Genomic DNA, 16,932 nt, shown 5'->3' on the forward strand with positions numbered 1-16,932 from the left:
TTTACTATATGGTACGGAATGTTGGGCTGCCAAGAGACATTAGATGGATGTGTGGAAATACAATAAAAGATAAGATTCGGAACGAAGAGATACGTAAGAAGGTAGGTGTTGCACCCATTGAAAATAAGATGCGAGAGAATCGTTTACGGTGGTTTGGACATATTCGGCGAAGGCCTAATGATGCTCCAGTTAGAAGGTTGGAGAAATGGGAAAATATATTAGTTAAAAGAGGTCGGGGTAGGCCTAGGAAGACTTGGATGGAGATGATAGGAAAGGATATGAATGCTTTGAACCTCACCGAGGACATGGCGTTGGATAGAAATGATTGGAGGAAAATGATTCATGTGGAAGACCCAAAATGAATTTCTTTTTTGGTTCATATCGCTGACCCCAATTGTTTTGGGATGAAGGCGTAGTTGTTGTTGTTGTTGTTGTTGTTAATTCTTCAATAGTTTCCACAATAGAAGGAACTTTTCCTCGGTGAAGGAGGGTCAATTTGGTGGACTCAAATTCCGACCTTAACCCAGTTATAAACTTGTAGAAATGTTCAGCATCGAGTAGTTTTTAGCAAAGCTCAATATCTTCGGTACAGTGCCATTTTGGCTCAAGAAGAGATAGTTCTTCCCAAAGTTCAGATAACCCATTGTAATATTCTCGAATTGATTTGTCTCCTTGGGTCATCATCTGAACCGTCTCTTGAAGATTGCACACATGTGGAATATCTTTAAAGGAATACATATTTTCAAGGTATTCACATGCCTTATCGGCATGATCAAATTTGGCAAGACTAGAGCACTTTTTAATGTCAACACTATTGATAAACCATGACATTATTTTCGCATGTCCCATTCTCCACTCTTTCCACTTTTTTTCATAGGAAGCTAAAGCCTTTATTTTCTCTTCTTTTGATAATGGGACCTTCGTATCTCCCTCTTTCTTGGTAAATGATAGTTTAGGTTCCGAATCAGAACCATCCACAATCCCCCATAAGCCTTTACCCCATATGTGGTGCTTCATGATTGAAGCCCACGTTACATAATTTGTGTCACTTAATTTCATGGGGATGATGGTGACTTTATCATTGTCATCCATCGTTAACAAGAGGAGAAAAAGAGAAAGAAAAAGAAAAGAACAAAAAAAAAAGAAGTGGGAAGGGAAAGAGATACAATACAAAGATGTTGAAGCCCTTCAAATGATGCGATTTGAAGTCAATAATGAAGTGATAAAACACTTCTCTCTAAGTGACGAAACACTTTGCAAGATCAAGGTGATGACACACCTTTTGCACAAGGGGCACAAAAACCGAGGCAACCTTTCTCCAATATCTAATAATCCCGCGACTCTGATACCATGTAATGAAATAGTGATCTTCCACGAATGCACTCGGATCACTCAAAAGGAAGTGTCTAAAAGACACTTTAAGCAAGACCCATAAAAGGGTAAAAGCGGAAAACCACAATAAATAATGCAACTTTATTGAAGTAGATAAATGCTTAAAAAGCATTTGAAGAAGTGATTTTACAAGAAGGGTTGCACCCCTATTTATACAAGAGCAAGAGGGAGAGCTCATAAGGAGCTCTCCCTTCTAGTTGTTGCTAACCGTTGGACTAGTTCCAATGACTAGATGTTTGGTTAAGTTCTCGTTGGAACTTAACCAAACTATAGTATCTAGTTCTATATGAACTAGATAATATAAAATACATAAAAATAAAATAGAAAAAATATATAATATAATATTATAATATTATTATAATATTATTATTATATATATTACATTTTAAGAGTCCCTTAGTGGATTGTTTTGTGCTTGTGCACTTATGTTTCATTACATTAGGGCCGGTATACTAAATGTGAAAAAGCATTTTTCCAATGAAAATAGGTTCAAGCATTTTTCTAATGAAAATAGGTTCACACCTTCCCCCATGAGGAAGCACTTTCCCTCTTGGGCATTCCTTTCAAGGGAAAGTGGTTTCTCTTTGGTGGTGGTGTAACAAACACCCCTTAAAAGCAGGTTTCCCATCTTTAATGTATTAAGTTGTTTTTTCATTTAAATTTACATGTGAAAACACATTATTAACAAGTAAAAAAATGTTAGAAAGGCTTATATATATGGCGTATATTTTATACAATCAATTGTAGGTACAATCTAGTTGGAATCTCATGATACAAGTTGTTTTGGCTCAATTTAACCACGTAGATTAATTTAGTGAGCAAAGACCATTGGTTCATGTTTTTCAAAGAAAAAACATGCTTCTTTGAGTAAAAAAAATGGGTGCATTTACAACCATTGATTTTTGCATCGCTGGGAAATCCTCTTCACAGGCCAGATTTCGACAATTCAAAAGCCGATGCCCACTAAAAACATGTAGATCACATCCATGAGGTCATTTGGACAACAAAAAAAAAAGTTTGCTAAGTCTTTTGTACATGCAAACGATTGTAGTAAACTTCAACTATATATATATACATATATATATATATATATATATATATATATTAGAGGTACAAATGCCTCTCTATTTTTCCATTTTTTTAATGAAATAACCTTACATATATGATCTACATGTTTTTCATAGTGGGAATTGGCTCTTAGATTGTCCGCTTATGTAAAGTAGGTAGGTTTTTATAAGGCTTCAAAAACCAACAGCCTACAATGTGCAATAATTTCCTGGGTTGTAACATCTTGTTTTTTCATTGATAAAACATGATCCAAAAGCCGGTTCCCACTATTTTGTACATGCTGAATCTATCCATGATGTCGAATTTGGATCAAAACAAACCCACACCATGGAGATCCGGAGGCGTTAGTACATAATGGCATCATTACCAAATGTTACCCCTATATAATGTGTGTGTGTGAAAAACATAGCCAAACATGCAAAGAACAAAAATAAAACAAAAGGAAAAAAGAAAGAAAAAGAAAGAAAAAAATGGAAGGAAAAAAGAAAAAGAGCAAGATGGAAGATCAAGAGGAGGAGAAAGAGGAAAAGGAGAAAAAAAAACAAGGAAAAAAAAGAAAAAGGAAAAAGAAAGTAAAAGGGGAAAAAGGAAGACAAAGAAAAAGAACAAGAACAAGAAGAGGGAGAAGAAAAGAAGAAGGTGGAGGGGTGAGAGGAGGAAGAAGAAAAAGAGAAAAAAAAGGAAAAGAATAAGGAAAAATAGAAAAAAGAAGAAGAAGAAAAAAGAAAGGGGTTGTGGCAAGAGGAAGAAGAAAAAGAAAAAGAAAGTAGAAGAAGAAAAAGGCAAGAAAAAAGGGCTTAGGCAGTGCCTAGGCAGGAAAACAGGGCCCTACCCCCAACAATCACCGCTTTGACAACTAAGATTTTATGTAGAAGGATTGCAATGAACACACAATCAAAGTGAAAGTGAATTAAGCAAAATGGATAACCTGTTCTTAAACACATTATTAACCATGAGAACAACAAAAGGTGATAGAAAAGGAGAAGGAGAAGCAATACCTTGCGTTGTTCCCTGATCAGATAAGCATATTTTTCGATGTTGGGGACAGCAAGTAACTTGGGCATCAAATGGTTGCGGAAGAACCCGGGTGCAACCTTCACTGTCTCCCCGGATTTCCCAAGCTTATCAATTGTCTAAACTCACAAAACAAACATTAAAGAAACTGCAACAATCCGGCAAAATGTATCCACCATAGAGAGAGAGAGAGAGAGAAAACACACCGTTGTGAGAATGACCTCCAACTTTCTGTATCTGATGCCGTGGCCGACAAAGAAAGATGGGAGGATCCTGTGACCCAAATCGTGCAAATCTGAGAACTTGGTGAGGCGGGCGAGGAGATTCCTGCCACATTGCATATGACCCATTGTGGAACTCTTCCAAGTGGGGGGCTACAACTCTGCAGAAAAAAACTACCATTATCAGTGAAACTCACTGGATCAACCAAAAACACTTGAAAGCTAGTGCATTGTTTGGATGACAGGCTGAGAACACCAGGTTTACTGAAAAAGCTGGGTTTTTTAAAACATTGTTTAAAACCTAGGTTGTAAATCACCCTTGAAATCCTGGTTTTTGTGTTTGGATGACAACAGCGAACTTGTTTTTAAACCTAGTTATCTGAAAGCGTTGTTTGGATGACAATAAACTTGGTTTTCACATAACAAGTAATTTTTAGTAACAGGCTGTTGGATGTTCATGTGAAATCTTCTCCAAGGCTCACAGAGACAGCACATCAACACAACAAAAAACTCTCCATCTTCAAAAGGAATGTCCATAAACATGCATAGAACACAGACAAGTCCTAAACTGTTATCAAAATCACCCCATTCAGTCTAATAACACTAACCCCGGGTTAATACTTTAACCACAAGTCAATAAGATTTCAACCCAAATGGACTATAATAATATATGAACCAATACTTAAGAACCAAAAACAAGGGATCATCTGCTCATACCAACACTTCAATCACAACTGCAACAAAATCAAACAAATGAATGAATAAAAAGGGTAAAAAAATGAACCTGCTATGTGTTCAATGAACCCAAAAGCATAACCTAGTTCTTTAATCCTTAAGAATCCAAAATCAAGGAGTGTGTACCCATATTGATACTTCAATTTGCATATAAAATTAACAAATGGATGAATGAACAAAATAGGGAACTGTGTTGAAACCTATGTCACATGGGTGCGGATGCGGGTGCGGGTGCGACACGAGTGCGGCGCAATTTCAAAAATTTTGGACACGGGGACTCGGCTATATATATATATATATATATATATATATATATATATATATATATATATATATATATATATATATATATATATATATATATATATATATATATATATATATAAAAAAATAAAAATAAAAATAAATATATATATATATAAGACTCGGTCAAAGTTGTGCCCATTAGGGGACAGGTGATGAGTTGTGAAGGCATTCTGTACACTTTCTTCATACAGGAATAATTCACTTTTGGGCACTTTCTTCATACACTGTAATAATTCACTTTCTTCATACAGGAAAAAACCACAAAAACTTGAGTTGTGCCCATTTTGTACTTAAAACTTGAAAGCTATGTCACATGGGTGCGGGTGCGGGAGCGGGTGCGGGTGCGGGTGCGGGGATTCGGCACTTCCAAAAAACCCGGGTGCGGGGGTGCGGCAGGGGCAAAAATGTAAAAAAAAAAATTATATATATATATATAATTTTGAAGTTTTAACAATTTAACATTTAACAGTAAACATTGTCATAAACTCATAATATGATTCATCATGCATGCAGTATATCAACCTAAATATCAAATTATCAATCAAATAAGTAAAGCAATTACATAAATCGACCTAAATATCAATCAAATAAGTATGCATAAAAGAACTAAATTACATACCAAAGTATATCCTGATGAAGTAATGGATGCTAATAATTTTCTTCTTCATCATCAAATGCATCATTAGAAGGAATACTGGGCTCAGCTAAATCCATGTTTGTTACGTTGAATTCATGTTCTCCCTCGAAGTCACACTCTTCTGGGTTTACATCCCAAAATTTGGATGTTCCTTGTCTGCATTATAAACCCAATTTGAAAATGATAAATACAATACAAGTATATTTAAATGAAAACTAAGAAATAATCAAATAACTAAGAGAGCAAATTAGTACCTGTATTCATCATTGCTTGGCGAAAGTAATCGAAGATTTGAATGAACATATACTAAATCCTCTGCACGCTTGCTGGTGAGTTTATTTCTCTTCATGTTGTGGATTTGAGAATATGTGCTCCAATTTCTTTCACAACAAGATGAACTAGCAGGCTGCGATAGCAATCTTAATGCAAGACGTTGCAGAAGAGGTGTTTCCGATCCAAATGTTGACCACCATGTGATAGGATCTATATTATTTTCTTCTCTCGCGAATAATGCCGGTGCATATAATCTCGAAGATGAAAATTTTCCAAACTCTTGTGTGACTTGATGTAGAAGATGTGCTTCTGGAAAAAGTCTTGTCATACACATATTTCTATGTCTTGATAGCTCTGGGTCTAAATTTGGAGGGACACGACCAATACCACCAGCCCGCCACTTATTTGCATAATATTTTGGATTAAGAGAATGTGCCATGCAATGCAAAGGAGTGTTGCTCTTATCCCATCTTCTGACTAAAATTGAATGAATATGATTAAAAAAATCTGAATCATCCAATGCAGGGTTTTTTTCTTCATGCATGAAAACTATAGCTTGTATTTTTTCAATCATATTATCACACATTTCATAAACTCTGTGAAGCATGGGCTCATCCTTATCAACTTCTCTTAACATTTCCCAAATAGGTTGCGTAAATTGAAGTAAGTATACCACTCTGTCCCAAAACTCATCATCAAGAATGAATTTCTTAATTTCTTGAGCCTTCATATCATCATCAACACGATAGAATGCCCAATTTTCATCAGTCACCATGTTAATCAAAGCATTCTTCACTCTTTTAATCCTCTTCATTATCACAATGATGGACGCAAAACGTGTTTCAGCGACCTTCAACAATTTCAAATCAGAATGCCTATTAAATATAGCATTAGCACGATGGTGGTTAACAACAAAATTCCTAATGGTTTTGACATTTCTTTCTAAATCTTCAATCCATGAACATAGAGCATATGCTTGTGAATTTTCTTCTTCTTTGGGGTTGCATATGCTCTTTAGGGCTAGATTTAAGCTGTGTGCTACACAGGGAGTCCAAAAAATATGAGGGTACTCACTCTCCAAACTCAACGCTGCACTTTTACAAACCGGAGCGTTGTCTGTAATGATTTGTACCACTTTCTGATCACCCACTTCTTTTATCACTTCTATAAACAATCCCTTCAAATACTCTGCATTTTTATATTCCCCAGATGCATCAACTGCTTTCAAGAATATTGGGCCACTAAGCGAACAAGCAATGAAATTGATTAATGGACGCCTTTGAATATCTGTCCATCCATCAGACACAATGGAAACTCCATTTTGCTCCCATGAATATTTTTTAATTTCTAACAACCTCTCCACGTTTGCCCTCTCTTCTGCAAGAAGTGTGGTTCGTATTTTTTCTGAACTTGGAGGCACATAACCACTCAAATTACAATTTGCCAAGGATGTTACTAAATCCTTCCAATAAGGATTTCTAGCCGCATTAAATGGGAGTGAACCAGAATAAAAGTACCTCCCAACTTTTCTATCCAATTCTTCTCTTCCATATGTATTGAATGCTGCTTGTATCGTTCCTCTACCTCCTAGATTGACTTTTCTTTTTTTTCAGCATCTTCTTGGTGGCTTGCAAATGGCACACTGAGTGCAGAAGAATCGGCCATTGCCTTTCTCTTCTCATATTCTTCTTGTATTTTCTTGTATTGCCTTCGCATTGCCTCATCAACTTTTCTGCAAGCTGAAATGTCATGTCCTGGTATCTTCAACAAATGAGCCTTCACTCTTGTGTAAGACCCAACAAAATCTTTTTCGCAGAGCTTGCATCGAAATCTTTTATTTCCACCACCTCCTTCTCCAGTTTTTGCAAGTTTATCTACATGTACCCATAGTGGCCCCACATCATCAATCACACTGCAACTATCAGCAAAACTAGCAGCAGAACTCACATGTTGGGATGAGGATGACGCAAGTCCTTTCCCTTTATCCGTCATTTTTATCCTGAAAACACAAAAAAAAATACATTACAATTTTCAAATCAATTCGAAAATACAGGGAGAAGGGGGGGCTCAGCCCCTCCCCTGCCAACCCAACAAGAGAGCGAGAGCGAGGGGGGCTCGTCCCCTCCCCTGTCGACCCAAAAAAAAAAAAAAACAGATGGGGGAGGGGCTCGGCCCCTCCCCTGTCGACCCAAAAAAAAAACAGATGGGGGAGGGGCTCGGCCCCTCCCTGTCGACCAAAAAAAAAAACTGATGGGGGAGGGGCTCGGCCCCTCCCCTGTCGACCCCAAAAAAAAAAAAGATGGGGGAGGGGCTCGGCCCCTCCCCTGTCGACCCAAAAAAAAAAAGATGGGGGAGGGGCTCGGCCCCTCCCCTGTCGACCCAAAAAAAAAAAAAGATGGGGGAGGGGCTCGGACCCTCCCCTGTCGACCCAAAAAAAAAAAAAACTGATGGGGGAGGGGCTCGGCCCCTCCCCTGTCGACCCAAAAAAAAAACTGATGGGGGAGGGGCTCGGCCCCTCCCCTGTCGACCCAAAAAAAAAGATGGGGGAGGGGCTCGGCCCCTCCCCTGTCTACCCAAAAAAAAAAAAACAGATGGGGGAGGGGCTCGGCCCCTCCCCTGTCGACCAAAAAAAAAAAAAACTGATGGGGGAGGGGCTCGGCCCCTCCCCTGTCGACCCAAAAAAAAGAGGTAGATGGGGGAGGGGCTCGGCCCCTCCTGTGCCGAAAAATGAGGGAGCAGGGGAGGCTCAGCCCCTCCCCTGCCGACCCAACAAGAGACCGAGAGAGAGGGGGGGGGGGGGGGGGGTGCTCGGCCCCTCCCCAGCCGACCCAAGAAGACGAGAGACATACCTGCCAGCCGAGAGGAGGAGCCGAGAGGAGGAGTCTGGGAGGCGGAGCTGGGGGCGGCAGAGCTGGGGGCGGCGGCGCTGGGGGCGGCGACGCTGGGGGCGGCGGAGCTGGGGTGGCGATGGGAGAGCTCGAGCTCAGGGGGAGAGAGAGGAGAGATTAGGGCAAAAAAAATTTTTTGCCCTAATCCTCCTCCTTTTCATCGGGGGGGGGGGGAATTTCGCCCAAAAATTTGGACAAAAATGACCCTGGGTGCGTTGACCACACCCAGGGTCGTGTTGACCGCACCCGGTGTCGCACCCGCACGCGATCCCGCGTCACGTCGCGTCGACGCGGGTGCGGCACCTGTTTTGCCGAGTCCCTGTGACATAGCTTGAAAGTGTACAGGTTTTTTAGTTGTGATGGGTTTTTTTCCTTACAGCTGTAGCCCAGAAAATTTATAAAAAAAAATCAAAAAAAAAATCCAAAAAATGGACCAAAATGACCCTGGGTGCGTTGACCACACCCAGGGTCGGGTTGACCGAGTCCGAGCCGCACCCGTGTCGGTGCGTGTCGACGCGGGTGCGGCGACCTTGGAGCCGAGTCCGTGTGACATAGGTTGAAACTATGATTTTGCCTGTTAAACAACAGTGTATTGTAGTATGTTTGGAGTTATGTCACAGGGACTCGCCAACTAGGTGCTGCACCCGCACCCGCACCCGATGCGGTCAACCTGATCCTGGGTGCAGTCAATGCACCCATGGTCATTTATGTCCAACTTTTGGACTTTATATATATAATTTTTCATATTTTTGCCACACCCCCGCACCCAAGTTTTTTGAAAGTGCCGCACCCCCGCACCCGCACCCATGTGACATAGGTCTGGAGTCACATCCCCAATGCTGATGTGACTCTAGACATAGTAAACTCATGAAGTATGGATACCGAAGAGCAAGTAGCAGAAGCAGAGGGCCATCCGTTTTGCTCCTTGCATGTCCATTATTTGATTTAAAGGTGATTGAACACCAAAATTTAGGTCCTCTGCAGCAAATGCCGAAGATGAGGACTGATCTGATCCCTTGCAGAACTTGAAGTTGTGATGCAGGCAGAGGTGTGACCAAACCACTGCCCCATCACTTAAGTCATTTCTTGCAAGTTTGAATGTCCCTTGAACAGCGAGTGAAGCCCACAGGTGAAGCAGACCTCCATCCTCAATTCTGCCCCTTACCCTTTTAGCAAAATAGAGGCCTGCCCAGCCAAATATACCAACTTCCATCTACACCCATATTGAATCCCCATTCCCTGTGAACCTCACAGAACACAACCAAAACCTATATAGCCTATCCCTACTCTCACCTGAACATATGCACTGCTACCGAACTGTTGAGCATGTATCCAAATGGTTGTTAAAATAGATGTCTTATTACACACAGAAAATGTCACCTCCTTTAATTAGAATATTGACTTCAATACCAAAATTGCAGCAAGTTAAAACAACACAATGAAATGCATATCAGAGAATCAATTGGCCATGTATTGCACATCTGCACTGATTTAGAATTATTTAAAAAATCCAAAAAAATAGAGAAAAAAAAAACTCAATGCTAAAAGGTCTCACCATGATTCTAGAGAAGAACAAGATTTGTCAGCAGTTAGTTTATCATGTCATTCACTAAGCAATCAGTTTTCAAAAATGAGATCCCAGGTAGGGGTATGACAACAGAGCGGACTTTTGGGATGAGTGGAATGGAACTCTATGCAAAGCTAGTCATTTCTAATCATTTGCTAGATTGGAAACTGAATGAACTATGAGATACATTAAGAATCGTCACACAACACATAATTGAGTTCTTGAGATCTAGTTTTTCCACTAGTTTGGTCACGATGCCTTCCATTTTGCTAGCTGCTACTACTATGAGCTCCTACAGACATGTCGCAAGAACAGCTCAATAATTCAATTTATTGCTGAAAAACTACACATGAACTTGGTCATGTGGCATAGCCCTAGAGTTCATGAACTTGGTCACATTTTGGCATGATGTCTAGCCATATCCTTATGGATTTGGCGAGCTTCTTGTGTTTCCATAATGTGATTGCTTGATAGACATCAGTCCCTACTTCACTGTTGGCCTAGTTAAGGTCAAAAACCAGTTGAATTTTAGAGATCAAGCACATAGCACCTAGGAATTTTGGATCCAATGTTACAAAGTTAAGTCTTAGATGTTATAAAGTTAAGTAATTGAATGTAGTAGCACAATATACATAGATATGTGAATCAATGCATATGCATCTCTCTCTCTCTCTCTCTCTCTCTCTCTCTCTCTCACACACACACACACACACCTAGGAATTTTGGATCCAATGTTACAAAGTTAAGTAATTGAAAGTAGTAGCAAAATATACATAGATATGTTAATCAGTGCATGCATCTCTCTCTCTCTCTCTCTCTCTCTCTCTCTCTCTCTCTCTCTCTCTCTCTCTCTCTCTCTCTCTCTCTCTCTCCACACACACACACACAATGATTGGCAGTTTTGATTTGCTAATGAGAAGTGATGGTTTCTGTAATATGCATGTGAAAATGATGGATTTCTCCTGAATTTGTTGTTGGGAATGTGAGCAAAGTTATGCAAACACATGCCCTAAATTGGAAAGCATTTTGAAATGGCAGAATTGTATCTCACGAAAGTAGTCATACAATGAAAGTTTAACAAAAGAACTGCCATAAGTTCACCAGCACGCATTTGCTCAAAACGTAAATTACCATAATAAACAACGATCAAGATTCCAATGAACAAACCAATTTATTCGGAATACTAGAAGACATTAACACAATCTAAATCAAGATTCTAAATAACAACCCAACATCAAAGATACATATAGCAAAAATTATAAATTCAGAGGTTAAAACTACGAAACTGGAAAAATGAAAAAGGAACATGTGGCATGAGAAAAGGAATCAATTACAAACAAGAATATATGTAGCAACCTACTATTACAATAAAATAAATATGGAACTTGGTTAATTACAACTACAACATGTGAAAATAAACAAAACCCATGTTCAAACGCCGAAAAAAAAACCACCCAAAAAATGTCATAGATGTGAATCAGCTGATCATAAAAGCAACATTATATTTATAAGTAATAAACAAGAGTAGAATCCGCACATCGCCTTCTTAATTATGTTCCCACACCAAAATAATCTCCACAACCAACCAATCTTCAAAATACCCAAGAACGAACACAACAATGATCCCAACAAAAAATACACAGCTCAAGCATAAGACTTCATATCTTGTATAAACAGTCCAAACAAGCTCTTGAACAGTTGGTGAGCACGTTCCAACTCAAAACTCTAGGCCAAGCAACACAAACTGTTGAAGAGCTGTCATTTCATCAAACAGTTGGTATGCAAAATCAGCCATTTCTGATCCTCAATGCTTAGCAAGGGCGCCATTCTGATTGCTTCACTCAAGGCAACAAAATACCCAGAGACAGCCAACCGAAAAGGCTTGCCCCTTTCCCAGTAAAAGGCATAGAGAAGATGGAGAGATTGCCAGCATGAGGCCATTTTCCGGCCAGAGGCACACACACACACACACACAGAGAGAGAGAGAGACCTGAACGGCTGACGGAGAACGTTGTCTCTGCTCGGAGGATGCCGGAAGAGGCCACCGATGGCCGGAGGAAGACGTAGAAGGAAGGAGGGCTGAAGGGGGGACTGCGGCCGTGCGTCGTCTTTACCAGAAGTCCAGACCAGTCCACTAGTGATTGAACCCAGTCCAATGAACCGATCCAACTTATCCCTAACTAGAGGTGGGCACCATATAATTGGCCCTGGCTCGGCCCGAACCTGGCGCCCGGTCCGATTAGGCCCATGGGCTAATGGGCGGGCCGTGGACCAGGGTTTTTCCAACGGGCTGGCCCGAACCAGCCGTTGACCAGGCTGGCCCGGTCAACAGCCCGGTCAGCCCAGCCTGATGACCACCCCTATCCCTAACCCCAGCTGGACCCTTATCCTGACCATCGCCTGTATCCATTGACCAACCCGAGTAGCCCATTCTATTCTCCTAGGCAGGCCCAGTTTCTAAATTCCCAAATCAATACAAATCACGGGCCCAACATGTTCAAAACTAACCCGACCCAAACCATTCTCTTACTCACCAACCTTACCTTTTTTTTCTTTTGATTTTTACTCGGGGAAACTACCCCAGGATCAGAGACCTAGTCGCGCTGGCTCTGCCTGCCATAGTTACGTTGCTGTCCTGATAGTGTAAAACTCTAAAGGCTCACCAACCTTACTAGGGGTGGCAAAGTCTGACACGACCCGCTGACCCGCTTCTTAGCCAGGTTTGGATTTGGCTTAAACGGGTTCGTGTCGTAAACGGGTCGACCCGCCTAACCCGTTTATTAAACGGGTCGGGTTCGTGTTAGGGGTATGCCAACCCGTTTGACCCGTTTAATAAACGGGTTAGGCGGGTGGGTCAACCCATTTACACGAACCCGCAACCCGTTTACACGGGTTAGGCGGGTAGGTCACCCCATGGTCCATTCCCAAATGCCCACCGCTACCCATCACCATACACACTCTCTCTCCTACCCGCCTGCGCCACCCTCCTCCGTTGGCAATGCCTCCCGCACTGGCAACCCACCCCTCCCTCTCCCTCCTCCACTGATGCTCGTCGTTGTCCCACAACAAGCAAGCCCATGCTCAGATCGTCACCTCCGGCCTCGCCGACATCATCGTCCCCACCGGCCTGCTCATCACCACCTGCTCGCTCTCCCCCTCCCTCCTCGCCGGACTACGCCCTGACTGTCTTCCACCGCATCCGCAACCTCGACACCTTCGCCTGGAACACACTCATTCGGGGCTTCGCCGAACGTGGGGACCCTTTGTAACGACCCCAAATTATACCCTTTGAAAATGCAGATTTTTTTTCCAATGCGAAAACCTTCCTAGAGATCCAGGATCCTCACAGTTCCAATTTCCATTGGATAGCCCAAACATCACAAACGAACTTACATTTGTCATCCATAATCAACCAACTAAAACTCTTTTATTAATGATCCAATAAGAGTCACATACACAACTCAAAAGTGAAGTAACAACTGTAGAAATTAAAAAGAACTAAAAGAAGCAGAAATGGAGCCACTTTGTCCCCTGCTGAAGCTGACAAGCTCAAGTATGACTCTCATACATCCCCAGTAGCTAGTCCAACCTCACTGTTCACCATATCCTGTGAAAAAACAACAAAGTAGGGTGTCATAACCGAAATTCTGAGCACAACTACTTCTAAAGAAACCAGGTGAGACAAAGAACATGGATGAGATTTCATGCAATGATTTGAGTGAGTGCATATATAAAATTTGCAGCATTCAAATATCCATACCTACCAACAATTACATATGCTCATCAGTCAAGAACAGTAAAGCAGTACCATATATCAAGAACTAAATAATCAAATCTTGCAGCATGATTTCAAGAAGTAAATCATATGCTACCACTAAATCATGTCATGATATAGAGAATGATTCAAACATGCATGATCTAATGCATAACAGGAAAATGCATGATCATGTGCAATGCATGATTTCTTCTGTTATCTTTCATTTAAGTTTCATCTTTCCATATGCATGCCCTATTAAATGCATGTAGCTTTAAGTTCCTCTTTTTAATTACCGTTGCCCGCGGATACACCAAACGGGTACAATCCCCGAGGTCAAGTAGGTTTCCAAGGTAGTTTAGCACACAATTTATATTTTATTACTGGGTTCCAACTTAGCCCTCGACCGAATCACCTTCGGAACATTAGACCTTCACATCTAATGTCGTGGACACAAGGGATACCCCACGCTCACATGCGCCACTTCTTTGGTACCATAAACAACAACTGTGTCAAACACATCACTTCCGAGTAAAGTGGCGGACTCTCCCTAAAACCGTGGCCAGGAAAAAAAAACCTCAATATCGGGTTCAGGGGACCAAATTACAGCACACAAAGTTTTTGTATCCTCACAGTCTCCCCAAGACTGGATCTCTAAGATTCTCATACTCCAGATGAGATATCCCAGAATGTATATTACGCTCATCTTATTATATTTTTATTAAAGTTATTTTTTTTAAGTTTGCAACATCATATGCAAAAATAAAGTAAAAACCCGCATCCTCCCTTGCGGGGACCCTTACGAGACTCCAGTCCGTATAAACAACTAGAACAATGTAGTAATGTGTCAAACCATCTTATGTGGTTCAAGTGATGCAGTTAAAAACATATGTGAAAGCAAACCAAACTCATGCTCTCCAGGCCGATGATGGTCCAATTACGTCATTAGTGCATCACATAATAAAACCAAAGTAGTGTTTCATTCATAACACTAGGCCAAAGTGCCAAAAGCATGTGTACTCATGCAAACATAACCCAACCATATGCATGTAATTACTCAATCATATGCATTTTCACTATGTGCGGTAATTACATCATATACGTGTATTAACCAATGCACATTTCTTTTGAGTGTGTGAGTGTACATGTAAACTTTCACATATCCATCAAGCATACATGCTCAAGAAGAAACATCAATAACCGAGACATGCACACATTCCAGATTTCACTAGTATTATGAAATGCAAAACAACATTTACACAATTATCGGGCAGAAGTGTAAGCCTTGACATATGCTAGGGAGGTTAGTCGGGCTTACCAATCCCAGACCCGCCAACCTCCTAGCTAGAAATATAATCAATTCAGTCCAGCCAACACATATCAACCAATCATGTTGAAAGGACATAGATTTTCAGGAAAGAAAATACAGTTTGCACAATTATCTTAATGCGCACAAGGATCGATCAACATGATCAGATCATTATCCAAATCTCAGGGTTTCAAGAAACATTTACATGGTGCTTATACACAAACCCCATGATAAATCTGTCCATCAAACCCAAATGTATGAAATACAGAAACAGACCTGATAACTATCATGCATGAGCATCACTATCAACCTATCATAGAATTAACCGTATTATGAGCAACATACATCAAATTAAATAAACTCTAAACACAAACACTTGGCATCATATAAGTGTAGCATTTAAGCTGAATATCTTTTTCTTTTTCTCCAGTCTGACATAAGTATATCAAGCAATATTATCAAACATAATTGCTAGTTTGTCAGCAAAAGCAAGTCACCTACAGACTAAAAATGGAGTATACATATTATTGTATTAATGCCTATTAGCATCATCGCAGAGCAGTTTAACATAAAATGGTATGTATGTGCATACAAGGTCAACTCTCACTCACCTAATCTGATTCTGGACAAAATGTAAGATCACACTCCCGCGCCCACAAAACGATCAGAGGTCTGACCGTTTATGCCAAGACCAATACCTAGCTTAGGATTGAACAAGCTTTGTAATTACACCAACTACATTTTTAGGAATGACAATTATATTCAGATTATTCCCAAACAATTCCCGCCTTTCATTAGTTAACAATTCCGATACACAGATATCCCATGCTTTATGAAGGTACAACATCACAAGTTTCCAGGTATAAGGGAAAAGCTCCACATGAGACTTATACAAAAGGAATTTTGTACTCACTACACTACCTCTTTCAATATTCGACAAGCCTACTAGTCATTTTTTTTCTTATTCATACGAGTCACTGGCTAGTACCCAGCCGACTGGGCCTACCATGGCCCGATCCAAAAGATGCAGAACACCCATTACTTGGGGAAACCATAATCGGCTTGAACCCCCACGACTATGGATTTTATACCCTGACATAAGTCCAGTCTAAGAATACAGATCCAACTAAGAGCGTGAATCCCACCCAGACACGATGCCCCAGATTGCATATGTGAAATTGTCTAAACACAAACTACAATCTCAACAAAATGAAATCCGTTCTTTTAGAATCATTTTCATACACAGATTCTCCTTTTTTTTTTCAAACAAAAGAAAGGAAATAAAAGAAAACAAGTTAGACGAACAAGCAAGAAAGGAAATGAATCAAACCATGGGAAGCGATTTAGGGTTCACCCCTTTCCCAAGGTTCTTTGAAAGGAAACAACCCTCTAAGGGCGTTCCATAAATTCCCAACGCAAATCAGTATACGGAATCGAATCCATATTTGATTCCTCACACAATTTCAAGAGAAGCACTGTACCTTTTTAAAGCTTTTCCGACGATCGGAGGCTGGAGACGCGAAGGCAGGGCCGCGACTGACGCTCTGTCGTGGCCTCCAATGGCAGCCGGTGGCCCACGCTGTCTAACGATGGCATTTTGCCCTCCGACGTGCGCTCACCGAGAGAGAGAGAGAGAGAGAGAGAGAGAGAGAGAGAGAGAGAGAGCCTCTCCACTCCCCCTTTATCAGCTACCCCCCTCTCCTCTTGCCGAGAGGCGCGAGGTCGGTTACGCCCTGCGTAACCCCCCCTACCCCTTCCTGTTTTCGAT

General features: G+C 40.9%; 1 protein-coding gene across 1 annotated transcript in view; it reads right to left on the minus strand.

Annotated features, from left to right (window-relative positions):
• LOC149844788 (uncharacterized) overlaps positions 1–12,244 on the minus strand; it is a 31,003-nt gene extending 18,759 nt beyond the window's left edge. The window contains exons 1-3 of the mRNA XM_089995276.1: positions 12,092–12,244; positions 3,681–3,856; positions 3,459–3,593 (exon numbers count right to left, since the gene is read on the minus strand). Coding sequence (XP_089851402.1) covers positions 3,459–3,593; positions 3,681–3,824 — 279 coding nt within the window. The 5' untranslated portion in view covers positions 3,825–3,856; positions 12,092–12,244. The remainder of the gene's footprint in view (positions 1–3,458; positions 3,594–3,680; positions 3,857–12,091) is intronic.
• Between the last annotated feature and the right edge of the window lie 4,688 nt (positions 12,245–16,932).

The sequence above is a fragment of the Nuphar pumila genome, chromosome 2 (assembly GCF_984573655.1).
Source record: "Nuphar pumila chromosome 2, dmNupPumi1.hap1.1, whole genome shotgun sequence".
In the NCBI taxonomy this organism is placed as follows: domain Eukaryota; kingdom Viridiplantae; phylum Streptophyta; class Magnoliopsida; order Nymphaeales; family Nymphaeaceae; genus Nuphar; species Nuphar pumila.